Below are 21,591 nucleotides of genomic sequence, written 5' to 3'. Positions count from 1 at the left end.
CTGCACTGTCATCTTAACTGGAAGTCTTGGTTGATGTCTTAGGTTGAGTTCCTACAAGTGCAGCCTGGGACAGATTCTGAGGTCAGTGATTTTTGGGGGAGGCTCTAGGGATAAACCAATACGGAGGTAAGAGGAACAACGTACAACAGAGGAAGAAACTAGGCAAAGTTGTGGGTTCAACTGCAGTCCAGCCTCAGCCTGGTCTTAGGGAAACCTCTGCAGAGTGAATGGTACCGTAGACAGTCTCGCCTTCAGCCAGGGGCTGTGGTTACCCCTGGGAGGAAAGGGAAAGGGCATGACCATCAACCTGTTTAGCAGCTGGTGCTCCAAGCAGCTGCGGGCTGGTTCACTTGGAGGCTTCCAGGGTGAGAGAGCAAACACAGGAATGGATTCTTAACTGTGAAAGAGATTGAGGTCCATAAGCTCTGGCTGCTTCTCCAGGGAATATTTACATTTTGGTAGAGGACCTCTTTTGAAGCTAAAGGAGTGAATCGCTTATTGCAAATTATATGGTCTTTGGGGCAGAGATAAAAAATATACATTAAAATGTATACAGAAAAAAAAATCTCCTCTCTAAATCTGTTTCTTGTCTGCCAAGCCCCTCTTCTGTGTAACAGTCAACAGCTGTTAGCTTCTTGTGGAACTTTCTTGAGATTCTTTATTGATATGTAAGCAGATATGAATATACGTATTCTTGTTCTACTGGTTGTTTTTCAGTTAGTAGATAGCATTATGCATACTGTTTGGAGCCTTGCATTTTTCTTTCTTTCTTTTTTTAATGTTTTTATTGATTTCAGAGAGAGGAAGGGATGGGGAGAGAGAGAGAGAAACATCAATGATGAGAGTCATTGATCGGCTGCCTCCTGCACACTCCCTCTTGGGGATTGAGCCCGCAAGCTGGGCATGTGCCCTGACCAGGAATCGAACCACGATCTCCTGAATCACAGGTTGATGCTCAATGGCTGAGCCATGCCAGCCAGGCTGCATTTTTCTTTTGATAATATATCTAGTAGTTCTTACCATAATAAAACAAAAAAAAGTATTTTCACCCTTCTTTACAGCTATCTGGTGTTGTGTTTTACGGATATATAATAATTGCGGTTATCTGTCTTCCACTGATGGACATTTATGTTATTCCCAGTGTTTCGCTGCTATGAAGAATGCTACAGTGAGTAACTTTATATATGCCATTTCACATATGTGCAAACGTATCTGTGGGGTAAATTCCCAGAAGTGCAGTTGTGAGGGTAAGTGTATGCCCACCACGGTGTTGATTGATTTGGCCCAGTTCCCTGGCACAGAAATGTACCACTTTGCAGTCCCACTGGCAACGTGTGAGAGCGCTTCTCTCCTCACCACTCTGCCAGCGTTTTACTGTCATGGTTTGGGATCTGGGCCCACCTGATAGGGGAGAAATCGACTCTCAGGGTAGTTTTATTATACATTCCTCTTACTATGTGTGAGAGAAAGCGGTTGCATGTCTTCTGCTACGATCAAGAACCATTAGTAGTTCCTTATTCTGAGAACTGCCTGAATGCCCATGTGTCTATGGGTTGTAGGTCTTTTTTCTTTCTTTTTCTGCCCAACTTCCAGGAGTTTGTTTATTTGATTAAATGTATTAGGAAGTTTAGCTCTTTGTGATGGAAGTTAAGAGTTTTTCTCCAGATTATCATTTATCTTTTGATTTTGCTCATGCTGGGTTTTTTTTGGCCAAGCAGAAGTTTTGTGATTTTTATGAAATTTGAATTGATTCATCTCTTTCTTTTATGGTTGCTGGAGATTGAGTTGCAATTAGAAAGGCCTTCCTACTCCAGCGTTATATCTGAATTCTGTCGTGCCTTCTTCGAGGGCTTGAATGGTTTCATTTTATCATGTATAAATCTTTGATCCATTTGAACTGTTTTCTGGCATATAGTGGGAGGTATGGATCCAACTTTTATCATTTTCCAGATGGCTGCCAAGAGATATTTTTTAACTGGAAGCTGGTCCAAAATGCACCAGAGAATGCTTTTTTTAGGAAAAGGTCACGTGCCTCAGCAGAAGGTGTTGTGAATTACAATACAAAGCAGTTTTCTTTAACTAGCAAAGATTTATTTGTTCAGCGAGTATTTGCTGGGTGCCGACTGTGTGCCAGGTACTTTTCCAGATACTGAGGCTAGGGAAAGGTAGACACAAGTCCCTGCTCTCCGGGAGCTCCCACTCCCTTGGGGGAGAGACAGACAAGAAATAAGCAAGTAAATATATACTGCATTAGCTTCTATGGAGAAAAAGCACATCAGTGTTCGTTACTGTGACTGCAACAAATTGTGCCAAACTTAGGGGTTCCGTGGGTCAGGAACTTGGACAAGTCACAGCACGGAGGCACAGGGGATGGCCTTTCCTCTTCTGCATGATGTCTGGGGCCTCAGCTAGAAGAGTTGAAGGCTGGGCCCTCCTAGCCATCTGAAGGCTTGGGCACTCATGCATTTGGAGGTTACCGCTGGCTGTCGGCTGGAGTCCAGATTCTTCCCCACATGGGGCTCCCCTGGTGGGCTCTCTGTGCGAGCTGGTTTGGGCTTCCTCTGATGTGATGGGCCCCAAGGGAGGACGTCCTAGGAGCGTCAGGCGGAAGCTGTGTCACCTGTGAAGAGCCTGCCTCCTGCAGCATCACTTCTGCCACATTCTGTCTGTTGGGAGCGGGTTCCTAAGGCTGGTCCATATTGAAGGGGAGGTGGTAAGACTCCCTTTTGATGGAAAAGTGCTTCTAGAAGAGCTCTGGGACCATGCAAATTGCTATGGCCATTTTTAGAAAGTAGAATCTTTCATGTAAGATGAGGAGGGCTGGCCTGAGGATGGATAGGCGACGTCCGTGGAGTGTGAGCATTTATACAGGGAGTCAGGGGTGTGCGGTGTGAAGGAGGTGAGGGAGGAAGTCCTGTGGTTATCTGGGGGTGTCCCTGGCAGAGGGAACAGCAAAGGCAGAGGCCAGGAAGTAGGGGTGTATGTGACTTGCTTGAAGAGCTTTGTGGAGTGAGGGGAGAAGGGGAGTGTAGGTGAGGTCAGAGGTCACGGGGAGCAGGTCGCTGGTGCAGGCTGTTGGAAAGACTTCGGCTTTTCTCCTGAACAAACTGGGAGACCGGCGAGAGCTTTGAGGTGGAGGTGGGGAGACGGGTTAGGAAGCCATTGCGAAAATAAAGGCAGGGCATGCCGAATGCTTGTTGGCCGGGGTGATAGCGCAAGAGGTCGTGAGAATGGCCAGCTGGATATATTTTTAAAAACACCTCTGTGTTTTCGGTTGATGAACTGGATGCGGGTTAGTGGACAGACCGTATACCTTTATTTGCCCAGGACAGTTCCAGTTGATAGAATGAATGGCATGGTAGCCCGGTTATGAGAAAAAGGAGTCAAGAATGCTTCATATGGGGGCATAAATGGTGATGGGGAAAAATAAATAAATAAACAAATAAATAAAATAAAGAGGGGAAAAAAAAGAAGGGCTCCGAAGCTTTTGGCCTGAGCAACTGGAAGAGTTGCTGTGCCTGAGGAGCTGGGTTGGGGAAGGGTTGGGATCAGAGTTCCAATTCGGATCTTTTCAAGTTGCTTAAGAGACTTCTAAGTGTCCCGTAAGCACAAGGACAATTGACTAGGAGGTGGGAGCTCCGGGGCAGGGCGTGAGGTGGACATGGGAGGTCCAGTGGTTGCTGGACCACAGGGAAGCACGAGGCCCTGAGGCTGGAAGCCACGTGGAGAACAGCAAGGAGCTGCCGTGGGAAAGGAGGTGGGGGGCCTCCCTTTGAGGGGAGTTTTCCATGGCTCGCTGGCTGCCTGCTCTTTGCTTTGAATGAAACTCTTTCTTAGGTACATGCACTTCCTCATCCTAAACAGAGGACAATAAACCCCATCTGCTGTTAGAAGTGACTTAGTCACCCTTGTAAATATTGCCTGTGGTCATCCCCTTTTGCAGGCGTGGCTTCTGCAAGCCCCTGTGGCCTGCTTGTCCCTGTGCCCTGCAGCCCAGTGTGTTCTGCACCTTCCGTTTGCATTTTGAGTTTTCAGTCACTTTCCTTCTTCTTGTATAGCAGCCCCTGCTCCTCTAATCCAGGGCTTTCCAGCTCCTGTTGTTTGATAACTGGCTTACCGAGTGCACTAGAACTATAGGTGAAGGGAGGGGTGTCCTGTGACCCTGAGTCATTTAGGCTTCTTTCTTTTCTTCTTCATTTTCCCTGGATAATTGCTTACCAGAAGGTAACTTGGGTAAGAGAAGTGGAACTATAAAAATGATTTTGTTGCCAAATTAATCAGTCGTGCACTATTTATTAGGCCACTCTCCCCTTCATCCCAAGCATTGTATTAGACCCAGCTTCAGAGAATGACTGATTAGTTCATTCCTACAACAAACACTAGTTGTGGGCCTACAGATAGAACAGACAAAAACCCCTGCCAGTTTTGAGCTTATCTTCTAGAGGGAGAGGTAGACAATAGATCAGAAAAATTAGTAAAATATGAGAATGTAGGTGGTGCTAAGAGCTGTGGGAAGTCATCAAGCAGAGAAGGTGCATGGAGAGTTCAAGGAGAGGAAGCTGCGGTTTAAACAGGGTGATCCTGGGAACATGAAGACATGAGGGGGATTCTCCACCACAAGTTCAGGATGCAGCAGCGGCCAGGCCAGGTGGCTGTTGTGAATCCTGGGCTTCCCATCGCACTAAGAATAACCCGATTCCCTTTCCTTTCTGGGGCCTGCAGCCCTGAGGGGGGGTGGCCCTGGCTGCCTCCTGACCTCAGCACTCACTGCTCAGCTCCAGCCCCAGTGGACTCTGCTTTCCTCATACATCCCAAGCACATTCCTGTCTCAGGGCCTTTGTACGGCCTCTTACCGCTGCATGTCTCACTCCTTCACTTTATTCTGGTCTCTGCTCAAATATCACACAATCAGTGAGGCCTTGTGGGGAGCTATCCCCCAGGGGACCCTGCCTCCCAGGGCTCACCTCCTGTGCTGAATCTGTGTTGGCCCTGTGACCCACTTTAAAACCAACAGAATGTGTCAGCACTTTGCTGGGCCAATTCCAGGCCTAAGCCCTAATATGGCCTGGCAGCTTCTGCTTTTGAATATGGGGAGCGCTGAGCTGCCATATAAGAGGTCTGACTGCTCTGCAGGAAAGGCCATGTGAAACACCGTGTGGACAGGCCACCTGGAGAGGGAAGGCCCCAAGACTACATGGAGAGAGGAGCCCAGCTGTCCTGACATCCGGAGGAGCCCAGCTTTCTCACCCTCCCTGCCAAGACACCAGCCATGTATGTGAAAGTCATCCTGGACACTCCGGCCTGGTCAAGCTGCAGAACCCTGCAGGCCTGGCAAAAATCTGTGAAGAGCAGAACCACCACCTAGATGAGCCCAGTCAGTACACAGAATTTGAGAATGAAACAATTGTTTTAATCACCTAGTGTTGAGGTGTTTTCTCATTGGAACACTTTCCCAGCCCACCCACATGAGATTGTAGCCTCTGTCTATATGTCCTTTCCTTTCCTTTGTTTTTCTCCATGTTACTTAAACTTTCTGACATTTAACATGCATTTGTTTACTGTCCATCTCTCCTACTGGACTGTAATCTCTGTGAGTGAGGAAGTTTATTTGTTCTCACTGCTTTATTCCTGGACCTGAAGACAGTGCCTGGGTCCTAAGAGACACTCAATAAGTACTTGTCCAATGAACGAATATATAAATATCCACTCTTCTAAGGTTGAAATAACCTTGGTTGTAGAATGCCCCTTTCCCTTTGAGAAAAAAACATCGAGTCCCCAGCTCCCAGGGCCACACACAGTTCTTTCTGTAAGGAACTTCCTGCAACTGACCTGAGGCATCAAAATCCACACATTTTTATTGAACTCCTGCTACATGGAAGACTGATTGGAGAACTAACAGATAAACATTGAAAAATAACTAGCAACTTTAAATGAATCCAGTTCTGTGTTTGGAGACTCACCTGTGTTCCCAAAGACGGAGCAAGAAGTAGCTGATGCAAAGCGAGCTGGAGGGAGGGGTGAAGAGCGCCCAGTACCAGGGAGGAGTTGGATGGAGGGCACTGATGGCTGCTGATGACTCCCAGGGCTTGCCCTGCACCCCTGCTACCTAATAATTCCTCTAGAGAGGCCTCATGGGCTCCAGGAGTCTTGCTTTCTATGTAAAGGGACAGATTGGTGTGGCCACCACCATGGTCCACACAGTTGCTATTTGGGTTCTCTCCTGTTCTATCGGCCTGACGTTTTCTCAACTAATTCCAAGCCCAGCACCATTTTAGCTGACGTGGGCGAGTATTTCGTGGGGACAGCAGATGGATGGGATGACGAATAGCAGGATGGTGAGGACAGCTAGGAAGTGCTTTTTCCTGTGTCAGAGCTGCTAGTTATGCACGTGCTCCAACATAATCTAGGCTCACTGGGGGAGCAGTGGCATGTACCAGGGGGCAGCAGGCAAGCTGGCTCCCACTCTCCCTTGGCTGCTAAGTGTCCTTAACCATACATCCAATCGACCGTCTCACCAACTGTCCCAGAAGTATACCGAGACAGTGGCTTACGACTGATGCTGTCATGGGGAAGTGAAACAGAAGAGAAGAAGCCAGTGCAGGGTGTGTTTCTGAGCAGGTTACTGCCCGGGTGGCTCAGTTGGTTAGACCATCCTGATATGCCAAGGTTGAGGGTTTGATCCCCGGTCAGGGCACGTACAAGAATCAACCAATGAATGCATAAATAAGTGGAACAACAAATTGATGTTTCCTCCCCCACCCCAAATCAATTTTTAAAAATGTAAACAGTTGCGTCTCTGTACTCATGTGGTAGCTGTCGTCCGACGTTGGACCCCAATAATGATCCCCAGGCATTCAGAAAGAAAGCGACACCGGAAGGGGGTGGAGGCCTCTTAGTCAATTCCATGTGACATATGAAAACAATTTTTAACACACAGACGGTAAAAAAACAGGCAGAAGACCGGATTTGGTCCATGGGCCATAGTTCACTGACTCATGAACAAGACTGTTGCAAGAACTGTCCAGCTGGTCTCTGCCTCACCTCTTGCCCGTTTTCTGCTCTCCCAACAAGACTGATCTTTTTGAAAGGGGATGGGATGGCGTTATTCCCCTGCTCAGCCTGCCTTTTCACCTTCCTTGGGATGAATCCAATGTCCTTTTCCAATGGCCTATTGAGTTTGGCATCGCCTGGCTCCCCACCTGCCCCTAGCCTGCAGTTCCTTTCCTTCCCTCACTGCTTCCTGACCATCCCTCTTCTGATGTCCCTCCTCTAGACTGTAAACTTTCTTTCTTCTAGGCCTTGAGAATACTCTTCCTGTGGCTCTTTACATTGGCCACTTCTCATCTATCAGGTTTCATCTTGAGTCTCCCCTCAGAGGAGCCCTCTCTGACCACCCGAAAGTTTCAATCCCCTTGCTGGCTCAGTGATTCTGGTTCTTCCTGCCTCCCAGCCTGTAATTTTCTTACTACTTTTTTCAACTCCTCTAAACTATAAACTCCATGTCTGTCTTGATCCTTGGTGTCTTGCACAAGCTGGAACAAAACACAATTTGTGGGGTGAAGGGATGAATTAACCTCTAACTCACATTTTATCCCACCCTGTCTATCTCTGGACTGCCGCACAAGTCCCATTTTACAGTTTTTGGTTCACTGGCTCCTCTAGTTCTGCATCTACTTTCAAATCACTGAGCTCACGGAACCCACAGCCTCTTAGCAAAGGTCTGCCCAGAACTAACCACAGTGTCTCTGGTGGGCCAGTCTGATCCCCAGCTCTTTTTCTGTTGTTCTGGGACAGGCACTTTCCTTTTGTTGTTAGTCCCCGCACTTATCTCTCTCAAAACTGTTCTGTGGGTCTTTTTCTGCTTTTTTCACTTTCCTGATTTTGAATTAAAGATGCACCCAGTTCTCTCAACTTGTGACCACTTGTACCCTGTATCATGTTCTTTAGTTATTACCCAAGTCTTGTTTTTTTAAAAATCCCACTCCTTATGTGTAACTGCTGATGATGGCAGTGGAAAAGTTGAAACATTTAACAAGCAGGATATACGTAGTGAATGCTTCCCATTTGTTCAGTGACAGGAGATGTTACATCTGAAATGGTTAAGTGACAGAAAAAGGTAGAACACAAACAAGAATCAGTGTGGGTGGTAAAAGTAATGGCCCCCTAGGAGTTCAGTGAAGGGTGAAATCATGTTGTGCTGATTGGAGTCAGCTCTAAGGAGGAAGAAACAAGTATTTGCCCCCTGCCCACTCTGACGCCATCAGGATCAGTACTATCCCCAGATTATGAGGAGGAAGTAGGCATGAGGAAGTGAGAATGTCGGGCTGACACTGCAGGGCTGGGATTTGAACCCTTGTCTGCCTGATTCTGAGGCTCCTACTTTCTGCGCTTACACCATCTCCTTTCCTGCAGAGTCGGGAAGACTTGCCCTGGACATCAGGTAAGATTGGGGTTCAGGTCCAAGCACTTAGAAAATTAAGATTTGACTGAACAAAGGGATGAAGGGAAATTATTTTAGGCAAAAGCATCATCACAAGCAAGAGCTTAGAGATGGGCGTGAGCCTGGTGCTGTGGGACAGGTGAGATCTCAGTGGATATCTCTAATCACAGTTGATCTTTGCTTGTTGTTCAGATTCTGTTTCCTTTTCTTAGCTTAAAAAAAAAAATTTTTATTGATTCCAGAGAGAGGAAGGGAGAGGGAAAGATAGAAACATCAATGATGAGAGTCATCCATTGGCTACCTCCTGCATGCCCCCTACTGGGGATTGAGCCTGCAACCCAGGCAGGTGCCCTGACCAGGAATTGAACTTCGATCTCCTGTTTCATGAGTGCAGGCTCAACCACTAGGCCACACCAGCTGGGCTGTATAGATCTTTAAAAATGTATCTATGTCTTTGATGGTTAATATCTAACATTTTCATGTACCCTGAAATCTTCTTAAACTATGACTTTAGAAGTCTTTGCAGCACACGGCCCAAGCCCCTGAGTTGGAAAGAAGTTGACTGAGATTCTCAGCTCAGCCCTCTGTGGTGGTTTGAGGGAGCAGCCCTGATGCATGCCCTCGGCCATCTCTCCACTAGTGTTAGGATAGCTCGTGGAAAGCCTGCCCTGCATGGAGCCACAGTCTCCTGCCAGTTTGCAAATAGCCTCATTCCTAATTTATCTCACTTCTCTTTTCTGAGCCAGTGACCCAGATTCATTTAGCTGTAGGAAGCCTCACAGGGCTGTGCAGACCGGTCTCCATGTTGCCATACTAGAAAAAGTGAGGAGAAAATCATCAAGCTGCCTAAAAATGGGGAGAAGATAATAGAAAACCACTCACACAGTTACTTTAATTCAAGCCGGACCTGTGTTAGGAACTAAAATGCTCCAGTTCGGGAGGTAATGTAGGTCTACCCATATTTGGCTCCTGCCCTCTAAGTGCAGTCTACTTCTCCCACCACTAGGTGGCAATCCTGTTTTCAAGCAGATTTCATAGCAATAATCCTGCTAAAAACAAAAAGTAAAAATGAACTGTTTTCACCCCATCATGATAGCCAAAATAAGTTTTAAAATTCTTGTTAGTGAATATGTGGGAAAGCAGAAAATTTCAGACATCACTGGTGGAAACACAAGTTGATTTGGGAGAGGAATTTGGAGTAATGTTTAGGCTGTGCACATCCTGGGGTCAGCAAAGATGCGTCCAGGTGTGTTCATTTGATGATGATGGCTTACATTAATTTTGTTCCCATGATGTGCCAGGCACTGTCCTAAGTGCTTACATCACAGTACTACTCTATCATAATAGTAGGTACTATTATTTTCCCCCAATTTACAAATGAGGAAATCAGGCACAGAAAGGTCAGGTAACTTGCCATAAGGTCACAGAGCTAGTCAGTGGAAGAGCCACAATCGAGATCCTGCTTTCACCGCATTGCACCTGCCTTCTGTGTGCCAAGAAACATGCACACATGAGGGTGCTGTTCACTGCAGCACTGTCTACAGTAACAAAACGTTGTTAGTTAGCCTATCAGCCCATTGGTGAGACAATTAAGTGTGAGGAAATACAGATCTGGAAGTGATCACCTGGAGAGATCTCAAAAATAAATGTAGACAAAGTGAAAACCAAAAATGTAGAAAGAACTATTTTTCATGGAGACCAAGACAGGTGGTAAAACTATAAAAGGACACACTGGAAAGCTACCCTCCAACTTTATGATGGTGTTTATCTCAGGGGAGAGAAATGGGATTAGGGACACAAAGGAAAGGACTTTTATCTGTGATGATCTATTAAAAAGTCTCCCCCACAACTTTAAAAAAAAGAAAATTATTGATTTCAGAGAGAGGAAGGAAGAGGAGAGAGAAACATCAATGATGAGAGAGTCATTGATCAGCTGTCTTCTGCACACCCCCTTCCGGGGACCGAGCCCGCAACCCGGGCATGTGCCCTGACCCGGAATGGAACCGTGATCTCCTGGATCCTAGGCCGACGCTCAGCCGCTGAGCCAAGATGGCCAGGCCCCCTCACAACTCTTGATCATAAAGGAACCCTAACTCAGAACATCATTTTATGATTGGATTCTCACCTGCATTACCCAAACCTGGTCACTCTTATTGTTGAGGCAACATGAAAACCTTTTACTCGGGGACGTCTCCCCAGAGATTCTCTCATGTTCTTCGATAGTGTAACTAACTTTAAGGTTTACAGATTCCACTTCCAGCAACAGCACATCTCTGCTTAACCTGTAGGCCTCAGGCTGGGAGGGAGGGAGGCAAGGAGTCAGTTCTGCCTTTTACTTAGTAACTGATTTAAGACGTCGTTTCTCTTTAGGGAACCAGCTCCAAACAACTGAAGTACTTACTTAAAAATAAAAGTTCCAGCTATTTCCTTGCTTCGCTGTGTGTGGGAGACAGAGGTCAGGAAGGTTACAATAAAATGTGTAATTGCTCAGGTGGAGAGACAGTGAATAGAACCAGTCACCCCCAACTCCCTTTAAGCTTGTGGGCAAACTGGTTACCTGGGAACAGGCTTAGGACTGAGCCCTCTTCCTGTGTTCATCAGGGTCAACAAACACGAAGCCCTAGGCCATGTGTCCACGTTTCCCAGGAACTGTAATGGGCTTATAGAGGGGGTTGATGTTCTCAGGTTAACAGGTGCTGATGGCTCTGAGCAAGAGGCCAGTCGAGGGGAAAAACTGTTTTTTGGAAAAAATTGGCTTTTAGTGCCAGCATGGAGCTTTTGCCAGCTGCGTGAAATGCAGTTTTAGTGACTGCATTAATACGAATGTGTAGAACTGCAGAACGGAATGCAGTTTTGAATCTAATGCATTGTCTCAAAGCTTAGGACTATAAGGCTACATTTTGTGCTTCTCTGAGGTAGCCCCCTCAGAAAAACAATGTATACTTCCTTTTTAAAATACTTTAATTAGCCCCGCTGGGCGTAGGCCTAGGATCCAGGAGATCGAGGTTCGGGCACATGCTTGGGTTGTGGGCTCCATCCCCAGCTGAGGGTGCACAGGAGGCAGCAGATCAATGACTCATCATTGATGTTTCTCTTTCCCTCCCTCTTCCTTTCTCTGAAATCAATAAAGATATAGTAAAAAAAAAAATTTAATTATCTCAACTGGAGAATCTCTCATTACAAATCCTGTGTCACTTCAGTTTCTTAGGGGAACAGGTAATATCCCAAAACTAGTAACATACATGTTCTTTTTTTTAAATATATCTTTATTGATTTCACAGAGAGGAGAGGGAGAGAGAGAGAAACATCAATGATGAGAGTCATTGATCAGCTGCAGCCCGCAACCCGGGCATGTGCCCCGACCGGGAATCGAACCCCGATCGCCTGGATCCTAGGTCGATGCTCAACCGCTGAGCCACACCTCGCCGGGCTACATGTTAATTCTTAAAAAATTATGACTCGCCCTGGCTGGTTTGGCTCAATGGTTAGAGTGTCAGCCTGTGGACTGAAGGGTTTTGGGTTCGATTCTGGCCAAGGGCACGGACCTCAGTTGCGGGAGTGTGAGGCAACCAATCGATGTGACCTTGATGTTTCTCTCCCCCTTCCACTCTCTTTGAAAAGCAATGGAAGAAACATCCTCAGGTGAGGATTACAAAAAGTTAGGACTCACTTAGAAACCCCGGTTTGGCTTTCTCCTCTCATGCCTCAGTAGTGAAAATGATTTGTTTTTCTTTGACATTTCCTTCTCAGAGGATTGAGATTTAATTGGTGAGATCTGAAGATTACCAGGATTATACTGAGAAATTGGGGTGCCCCTGTCTGGTTCAGGGAAACCTACCCAGGGACTTATCTTCACTGTTTTACCAACTATGTCATTTATGGAACTCTTCACACCACCATTAGCTTGGGCGACACTTTATCCAAAGTGACAGATCCAAGGTAAATTTGTGTTAACCCAACAGAACTGTACTAAAATGAAGTCTCATTGGGTCTGGTTTCCTAAATCCCAGGGTGAGGCTTATTAGAGCAGTGTGGGAAAATCTGGTGGTACAATTTTTAATTTTCTCACCTGATTCCTTACTTTGGATATTGCAAGTTACAGGAATACATGCTACTTAAAACGCAGATATGTATAGTCAATAAAAGGTCACCCACAAACCTCCTCTCTAACTGAACCTTACTTTCCTTGCCAGGTGACTGTGATTCAGGACACCTCCTTGTAATAAGACTCACACCAAAAGTACTGGGCCAGTGGTATAATTCTGAATTTAAAAACAAAGTCTAAACAATTTCCAGGCTTGTGAAATTAATCTATGAACATAGAAATTAAAACAAAACCAAACCAAAACCCCTCATTACTTTACTCACATTTTGTATTTTATTAATGAAAGAAAAAAATTGTAGCACCCTATAATTTTAAGACAGTAACTGTAACTTAAATGCTAACCCACTCTATAAGATAGGGACCCTTCCCCCAGGGCTATAGTAGGGATTTACTTAAGTTTCCCAAACCCAACAACAACTAATAATTTTTATTTCTTAACACCTCAAAAATATATTGTACTGTGTTACTGTGCCCCATAGCGGAAACATTCCACAAATGATATTTTTTTCTATGGACATGATTCATTGACTCAAACCAGAATATAGCTACTAAAATACCTACAATTACTTCTGGGGGTTACTTGGTGGTATGCTAAGAGGTATTGCCAATGATATGGTGAATATGCTCCATCTTTCCAGAGAGCAATATTTATTCGAGGCTAAGGAATCAGAGGTTTATTTTTCAAAAATGTTAAATGGAAATTTTCTTTCCAAAAAAAATATATAGAGAACCCCAATACATAAAACAAGTTCTAGGAAACTGCGTTGGCAGTAGCAGTTGGCTGATGCAAGTTCTCCGTCCACACACCCAGAGGCTGCATGGCCCCTTCCCTCCTGGTGTAACCCTGGGGAAATGCTTGGCACACCAAGCCTCACTGCCCTCTAATTCAGTTCAAAGACTGGGCAGCCTGCCCAGAACACAGAAAGGTCCCAAGGGGCCCAAGAGCCACCAACACTGTATCAGTCTTGCTTGCCCTTTTTTCAAGTAAATCAAAGAGGTAGCATAGCTGGTCTTTTGTGTGCTGAAGTCCATTTCTTTATACCTACTTTTCTGGCTTTTCAGTCTTTTTGACTGCAATAAATTTTAACAAATCTGCTTGTGTTAATGCGGTTCTCAGATCCTGTGGGACCTCCATTTTAGGTCACAGTGAACAGCAGTATATTTTCCCAAACTGTGAGAAAGTGCTGAATGTTCCCAAATAGCATCCTGCCCCCTAATCTGGTTTCTGAACGTCCTGGTGCTTTTCCTTCTTTGTATATTCTTCTAGTCGAAGAAGCCACTTTGCCCAGTACTGGGAACACAGCTCTGAGTTCATGAAATGTGCGTGGGCAGGAGATCCATCTTTGTAGGCCACCACAATTAAACCACACTGAACCTAGGAAGAAACACAGTAGGCTGAGAGTTTAGGTTAATCTCCTTCTTACTCCAGGGCAAACTCAGAACAAAACAATCTATAGTAACATCTCCTAACTCAATTTCTAAGATGGGATGATGAAAGACTGTACCAGGACACATAACAACACCGCGATGACAGATAAGACATTGAAGAAGAGACTGTCATCACTGAAGAATAGACTGTTTCCAGAGGAGGAAAAGTGCATTTTAAAGTGGCAGGAGGACAAGGAACAGAGTAAGCAGTGGGATAAAGACAGAGTAAGAACCATAAGGGGTTAAGTAGCTATAAACAAGCATTGAGCAAAAGCTTTAAGCAGAGGCTCAGTGTCCTGACCTGAAAGCTATAGTTGGCATCATTGTTTATCGCACCCATGTACGCCACAACCTGCAGCGGGTTGTCAAATGTATTTCGGATAAAAGGCTTTGGTTTCTCCGATGTCTTCCAATCAATCACACACAGGTTGCCTCTAAAGAGAATAGTAGGTAATAGTTCAAACTACAAAACTCTATTAGAGTAACTTATGTATAATTTACTACTTGTCACCCAATGACACTTGCTTCTATTCTCCACCTGCCAAAAAGGCAGCCCCTCTGAGCTTTCTCTCTCAGGATTAGAAAGATCTGATGTTCGCTTTGCTCTGAACCCTTTATTCAGTATATGAGCCTGTCATGGGTTTGATGGACAGTGTTTCCTAAATTGCACCGGTGAGACCTACAGATGCAGGCCCACATGGGAGTGCTGGGGAACAACTTTTCCTCAGTTCAAGTTTCTATGCTCTCTCAAAATTCCTTGGAATCTCCAAGGCCTCCTCTCTTTTAACAGGTGATGGGAACTGAAACTACACCTATTATTTCTTTAGTTGATTTTGCTTCAAATGTCTATCAGAATGAACCACAACAGACCAGTAACAAAGTCCTCATCATAAAAGACTAAACATCATGGTGCTTCAGAAATTCTCTTGCTCAAAAACCAAGGCTGGGGTTCAAATCCATCAACACTTAAAAATGCAACTCTACAATGAGATACCACCTCAAAACCCATTAGGATGGCTACTATCAAAAAAACTAAGTGTTAGAATGTGGAAAAATTGGAACCTTTGTGCACTGTTAGGAACATAAAATGGCATAGCCCCTATAGAATACAGTATGGTTTCTCAAAAAATTAAACAGAATTACCATATGCTCTAGCAATATTCCACTTCTGGCATATATCCAAAAAAATTAAAAGCACGGTCCTGAGAGATGTATGTATACCCATGTTCACAACAGCATCATTCATAATATCAAAAACCTGAAAGCAACCCAAGTGTCCACTGACGGACGGATAAGCGAAATGTGGCATATACATACAATGCAATACTCATCAGCCCAAAAGAGGAAATTCTGACATATGCTGCAACATACATGAACCTTGAGGGCATTATGCTGAATGAAATAAACCAGTCAGAGACAAATACTGTATCATTCCACGTATACGACAGAAAGTAGAATGGTGGATGCCAGGGGCTGGAAGTAGGGGGGAATGAGGCGGTTACTATTTAATGGGTACAGAATTTCAGTTTTAACAGATGAAAAGTGTACTGGAGATGTATGGTGGTGACGATTGCACAGTATAAATGCATTTAATATCACTGAACTACACACTTAAAAATAAATGGTCAATTTTATGTGTATTCTGCCACATTAAAAACATGGCTTTTTAAAGAGTGGGAGGCTTTTGTTTTTAATTCAGTTACAGTTGACATACACTATTATATTAGTTTCAGGTACATATACTGACCATCAAAAATTCCTTTTAAATTTCTAAAACCTTAGTTTCAAAAAGGTTCAACGTTCATATTCTCAATGCTGATGTGATACTCTGTGTTAAGAGCAAAAAACAAACAGCAGTACTATGGACATGTTTTGTAATCCCTATGAAAAGTGTCTGGTAGCAGGAATTTCTTGCAGGCCTTTGGTAGAATTAATTGTATGGCTTCACTGGTTAATCTGAAGGGCAGCCAAATATAGCCTATTAAATTTCTAGGCACAAAGGGCTCTTCTCAGATATGAGGCAGCTATGGCATGAAACTATGGTAGCCTAAAACACAGTAGTTTCCAGAGTAATACTGTTAATTTTTTTAAATTTAAATTTTAACTAGAGTTCTAAGGGTTACACCCACAGATGGTTTTTCTCCCATCCTACTGTATTGCTCACATATTTTTTTTGGAATAGGGGTATCCGCAGGTTATATCTACCCTTGGAATCTGGAGTATGTGGGAAGGAAGCTATAGTAAGCTCAGAGTTCCTACCCGTGTCAAAAAGTACCTGGAGCCAAGGAAAGAGGTTGACTTTCAGGGCCAACAGGTTAAGATGTGCTCGCTTCGGCAGCACATATACTAAAATCAGATTAAGATGTTATTTTTAGGGGCACAGGGAAGAAAATGCAGGAATCAAATTGGATGTTATGGTTAGTACCTGGCTTGGGGAGAGGGAGGAGGAACATGCTACAAAACAGGCCATCCTAGGGATATTAAAAAGTTTTACCTTTGCCTCACCAAACATTTTGATTTTGGAACACAAATTTGCAAGGATTATGTGGCTCTTCCCCCTGTACCCATTCTTACCCAATTCTTTTACCTGTCACATAGGTTTTGACTTTACAGAGGCTGTACCTTGAAGCCGGAGTTTAGATGAAATAAGTGTTTGACAGGCACCATCTGTCCCACTTTAGAACAGATTAATTCACCTCCACACTTTGATAAAAACAATCTAATACTTACTGATACTCAGCCACACAGTCCAGCAGACCTACATACTTTAAGGTCTCATGTTGAACAGCGCTTTCAAGAGCTCGAACTCCACTGATATCTTTTAGAATATGCTGGACACTTTCGATGTAGCCAGATTCGAGATTTTCATCTCTCTCTTTTAAGTTCCCCTGGGGTGAAAGTATGCTTTCCAAGGCTTCATGGAACTGTTTCCCTTGTAAAAATATGTCTGAGGAAAAAAAAAAAAAAAAAATCAAGGGAAAATGAAAAAACAAAACAAGAACAAACTAGTACTAAAAAACAAATACTCTAAAAAACTGAGTAATAAAATTAAAAATTACACAAGATTTACCTTTAAGTGACAACCCCTGAGATACCACATTTCAGCCCTTGTGAAACCTAAGAATGCACTTTGAAAACCAAAGAGACTGGAATAGTTTAGCCAATAAAATGGCTTAAAATAAAGTCTTTCTAACTGAATTAGGCCAAAACTAGAATTAAAGATCTGGGGCTACAGGAACACACTAATTTATGGTACTGTGAATTTAAGTATCCATTTTAATAAGTTAACGGGTTGTGGTAAATTATTAGAAATTTAGGAAACTGCACTTTTGTTTACTTCTTTTTGCAATCAAAACTTAACTATGGACATAAAAACGGCAGGGAAGCCTTTCACTAGCTGGCTTATGACTGGCAAGAAGTGAAAATCAAGGCACATACAAATTAAAAACAAGGAATTGTTGTGGGGATTTTGTGGGACTTGGAGAGAGGGGAGGAAAATATGTGATTCTTCTCTTGCACTTTTCTAGGGTAGGGTAGTTGCTCTGTCCTGAAATTTTTTTTCCTCATACACTTTTTAAAATATATCTTTACTGATTTTAGAGAAAGGAAAGGAGAGGGAGAGAGACAGAAACATCAATGATGAGAGAGAGTCATTGATCAGCTGCCTCCTGCACATCCCCTATTGGAGATCGAGCCCGCAACCCAGGCATGTGCCCTGACTGGGAATTGAACTGCAATCTCCTGGATCCTAGGTCAATGTTCAACTGCTGAGCCATGCCTGGCCGGGCTCCTCATATACTTTTAAGAGAAAAGGCCATGAACATACTCAGCAAATGAAAGAAATATTACATATTCACTTGATTCTCAGTAAGGGAAGGGAAGAAAGAGGGAGCGTTGTGTTAAACAGTGGCCTTGGTGCTTTCAAAATACTGTTATTTATTCTTTTTAAGCAGGGGAGAGTGTGAATGCAGTCCCACACTACACTATCAATAAGAGTGAAAGGGCAATACACAGAATGGGAGAAAATATTTCAAGTTATATATCTGATAAAAAATTGTCCAGAATATTAATAACAAAAAACACCAATGAGATTTAAAAATAGGCAAAAAACTCAAATAGACATTTCTCTAAAGATAAACAGCCAATCAGTACATGAAATGATGCCCATCATCACTAATCATGAGGGAAATGCAAATCAAATCTATGAGATACCACCTCACGCCCATGAGGATAGCTACTATCAAAAGACAGAAAATAATTCAATTTGTCAAAATAAGTTATAATTTTTAAAAAGTTTACTGATTTTTTTGAGAGGGAGATAGAGGGAAAAGCATCAATTTTTGTTGTTCCACTTATCCATTCATTGGTTGATTCTTGTACGTGCCCTGACTGGGGATTGAACCCTCAACCTTGGCATATCAGGACGATGCACTACTCAACTGAGCTACCCGGCCAGGGCAAAAAATTTTTTAAAAGATTCAAGATTTATTGCAGATAGCATCAAGTCAGAGTAGTCACTCAATAAGTTAAAGGAATTAAAGTGAAAAGTTTTCAAGTTCCAGTATATAAAGGGCATTAAAAAAATTCATAAGTCTCCAATATTCTGATTGATAGAATTGACAGAATGGAAACTATTTTAGGGTTAAAAAAATGAGTAGCAAAAAACTGAAAAAATAAACCCCAGCTATTTCCACTATGATGGACACATGTAAATCAGAGTAAGTCAGACTTTCTTATTCTCAGCAAACTTCAAAAGGTAAATTGATACTTGAGAAACTGACAAAAACCTTAAGATGCCATTAAAAGATTATGTTGCTTGTTTAGAAAGCTGAGAATACAGGCAATACCTTGGGGATATTGGGGGCTCAGTATCACACACACCACCGTAATAAAACAAGTACCTAAAGTGAGTTGTAACTTTTCTCCTTCACTTAGTAAAAAATGCAACACCTGTGAAATAAAATCACAATAGATCGAATCACAATAAAATGAGGCATGCCCGTAGTTTGGTGGTTGTTACTAATCAACTTTCCTCAGAAGGCAATTAGCCACTGCATGGAGTCTTTGTCCCAAAGAGCTGAAAAATGTTATAAGGCACTACGGTCTTGACCATTTCTGCCATATCTAGGTGCCACCTATATACGTAATAATTTTCTTTAAAACACGTGACCATTTGTTTAACGTGTGCACACATGCACTTTTTTTCTAAGGTGCTTCAAAATAAGTGCATTACTCTTAAAAATAAACGTGCTTGTGTACCACTAGGGGTACACATACTGCTCTCTGGGAAGCATAGGTGAAGGAATGCTCAATGTAAAACAGCTTTAAGACAACTACACAGTTCTGATGAGGATCAGCTAATTCACCTGTGCATTTGAATGGACTGTTTCAAGGAAGCTATTCTCTTCACTTGTCTAGTAAGTTTGTAAGTTAGGAGTTGAAGGCTAAAGTTTACTTATTCTCAGTTCCTAATCAAGAGCATCTGATTATCTCTTTACGAAGACCCAAATACAGACTGTGTGTTCTGGCTTATTGTTTTAATTCCGCTGGTCTGGCTTGTCAGTCTACGTTAATAAGTAAACAAGGGATTATTTACTAGATTCTGAACAGAATGCCTAGTAAACAACTAGAATTCCATCATCATGCTCATTCCATAATCAAAGAAAACAGGCAATTCTAATACTTACGTTTACAGCTTATAAAATATATGAATTTTATACATCACTTAGTCAAAATACTTGACCTCTGCGCTTCAGTTGCATTTGTGAAATGGGGACAACAGTATCTATGCTTTGTAGGGTTGTCATGATGATTAAGGGAGTTAATACACAAAGTGCTATTTAAAGCTAATTATCATTTGAAAGAAATTCCTCACTAGTTAAGGTTAAAAAACAACAAAGAACACACCTTAGAAGAATGACACTAGTGCTCTATAATTCTAGAAAACACAGTAACAATACAGAACCAGGATTAAGAAAATTACTTGATGTATATTCTGCAAAGCCATCCTCTCCCAGTTCCAGAATCATCCGCTGTTTCCACCTCTCCAGATAGAAAATCTGCTCTGATGTCATGGTCTGCTGAAGGACGCGGGTCACACTAGGTACCTTACTCCTCTGCAAAGGGATTTTCAAAGGACTCGCGGCATCACTCGCTGCACTTGGTTTGAAGCTTTTCTCTGGATTGAAGAGAGGAAACCAGTTTCCCGGAACCCTCGCTTCCTCGTCGTGCTTCGGGGGTTTACACTTACTTACAGGCCCATAGAGTAAAGTGTCTTCCTCGAACAACGACTCTGGAGTCTGAGCGGGGCCTCTGGACGACAAGACAGACTGTACTAAGTCGTCATACTTCTCCTGGTTCACCTCTTGGTAAGGGTTCGCTTTTTTCTTCCGGCCGCAAGCGGAAGCGGAAGTGGAGAAGCCCACCTGCGGGCGGGGTGCTGCAGAAAACCCCCCTGCCCTCCTAAGCTGCCTGCAGACGGCCTGAAACGCCTTCATCTTTAGACTCCGCACTCTCCTCTAGTCTCCCGTGCGGTGCCGAGCGCCTGTTCAGTGTCCGTGATCCTATTAGAGAGAAAAGTGGTGTTAGGCGCCAAAAGTGTTCAGCGTTTTCACTATCAGTGTGAAAGCTGCGTCAGTACGATATTGCACATTTAAAAGCCTCAGCAAGCCCGGCCGCAAGGGCTCAGTGGAGGAGCGCGGCCCCATCCACCGGAGGCCACGGGTTCGACTCCCGTCAGGGCAAATGCCGAGCCAACCTGGATGTGTCTCTCTCCCTGAAATCAATAAAAACGTATTTTTAAAAATTTAAAGGAAAAAAATAAAGTCTATTCAGTAAGCTTTTGTGACGTGTTTGGACAAAGCTATTTCCAAAGAAAAGGCTCTCAATACGAGGGCCAACACTTATTTAATGCGAAATAGCAGGCGGCTTGGGCAAGACGTCCCCAATGCTCGGTCACAAGGGAGACGCGCAGGAAGGGAGGCGCGAGACAGAAAAACCACCCAGGAGCCCATCCTCTAACGGCCAGGAGTCCGTTAACAATTAACCCCGGATCCTAGGTACCGTGTGGAGATTTCTCATTTAGCCCTCACGCCCTCTAAGGTGGGTGCTACGCCACCCGCTCTGCAGACGCGGGGATCTAGCTGCCGAAGGGCCACGTCAGGTCCGAGCAGGTAAGGGCGGCCAGCAGGGCGCACCGCCGCGATGCCCGTGAGTCGGGGGCTCCCGCTCCTACGCCGCCGCCGCTGCGGCACCGCGGAGGCGACAGAAAAGCAGTGGCCCCTATGGTGGGAGTCAGGACTGGGGAAGAGGCGGCTTAAAGAGAAGCCTAGCTCAGGGCAGGCGTAGGTACCTCAGAGGCCACCACGCTTCGCTTAACAACCACTCCGGACGCAGATTTTCATCGGTCCCGCGCTTTGTTCTCAATTTGAGTTTCGGCCAAGGACGGCGGACCCAGCAGGCACCGCGCGCCGCGGCACTCACGTCCCGCCCCTAGCCTCTGGTTCACCTCCATTGACGCGCACGCGATCCGTGGGGAGTCCCGCCCCTTCGGCCGAAGCGCGGGCGCCTCCAAATCGCGCCCTTTCGCTCTCGCGAGATCTTGTTTACGTCACACCTC

The 21,591-nt window shown here is 44.2% G+C and overlaps 1 protein-coding gene across 2 annotated transcripts; it reads right to left on the bottom strand.

Annotated features, from left to right (window-relative positions):
• Nucleotides 1-13,667: 13,667 nt before the first annotated feature.
• Nucleotides 13,668-21,548, bottom strand: MGME1 (mitochondrial genome maintenance exonuclease 1). 2 transcript variants are annotated; one of them, XM_016211993.2, is made up of 5 exons: nucleotides 21,481-21,548; nucleotides 19,957-20,536; nucleotides 16,704-16,920; nucleotides 14,275-14,407; nucleotides 13,668-13,920 (listed from the first exon to the last, which is right to left on the bottom strand). In XM_016211993.2, the coding sequence occupies exons 2-5, from the start codon at nucleotides 20,468-20,470 to the stop codon at nucleotides 13,759-13,761; spliced, it is 1,026 nt and encodes a 341-aa protein (XP_016067479.2). In that variant the 5' UTR covers nucleotides 20,471-20,536; nucleotides 21,481-21,548; the 3' UTR covers nucleotides 13,668-13,758. The 2 variants fall into 2 exon arrangements, with proteins under 2 accessions (XP_016067479.2, XP_016067478.2); XM_016211992.2 differs by lacking the exon at nucleotides 21,481-21,548 and adding an exon at nucleotides 21,325-21,455.
• Nucleotides 21,549-21,591: the final 43 nt, after the last annotated feature.

Source organism: Miniopterus natalensis, chromosome 7 (genome assembly GCF_054644295.1).
Source record: "Miniopterus natalensis isolate mMinNat1 chromosome 7, mMinNat1.hap1, whole genome shotgun sequence".
Classification (NCBI taxonomy): domain Eukaryota; kingdom Metazoa; phylum Chordata; class Mammalia; order Chiroptera; family Miniopteridae; genus Miniopterus; species Miniopterus natalensis.
This window is presented reverse-complemented; position numbering and strand designations above follow the sequence as displayed.

What these genes read in the sequence shown, in the direction of transcription:
- MGME1 (XM_016211993.2), bottom strand. Translation starts at nt 20,470, where the DNA reads ATGAAGGCGTTTCAGGCCGTCTGCAGGCAGCTTAGGAGGGCAGGGGGG. An exon ending in GACTGTGTGGCTGAGTATCA is followed by an intron (nt 14,408 to 16,703) that starts GTAAGTATTAGA and finishes TATTCTCTTTAG; the next exon opens with AGGCAACCTGTGTGTGATTG. An exon ending in ATGCCAACTATAGCTTTCAG is followed by an intron (nt 13,921 to 14,274) that starts GTCAGGACACTG and finishes GTTTCTTCCTAG; the next exon opens with GTTCAGTGTGGTTTAATTGT.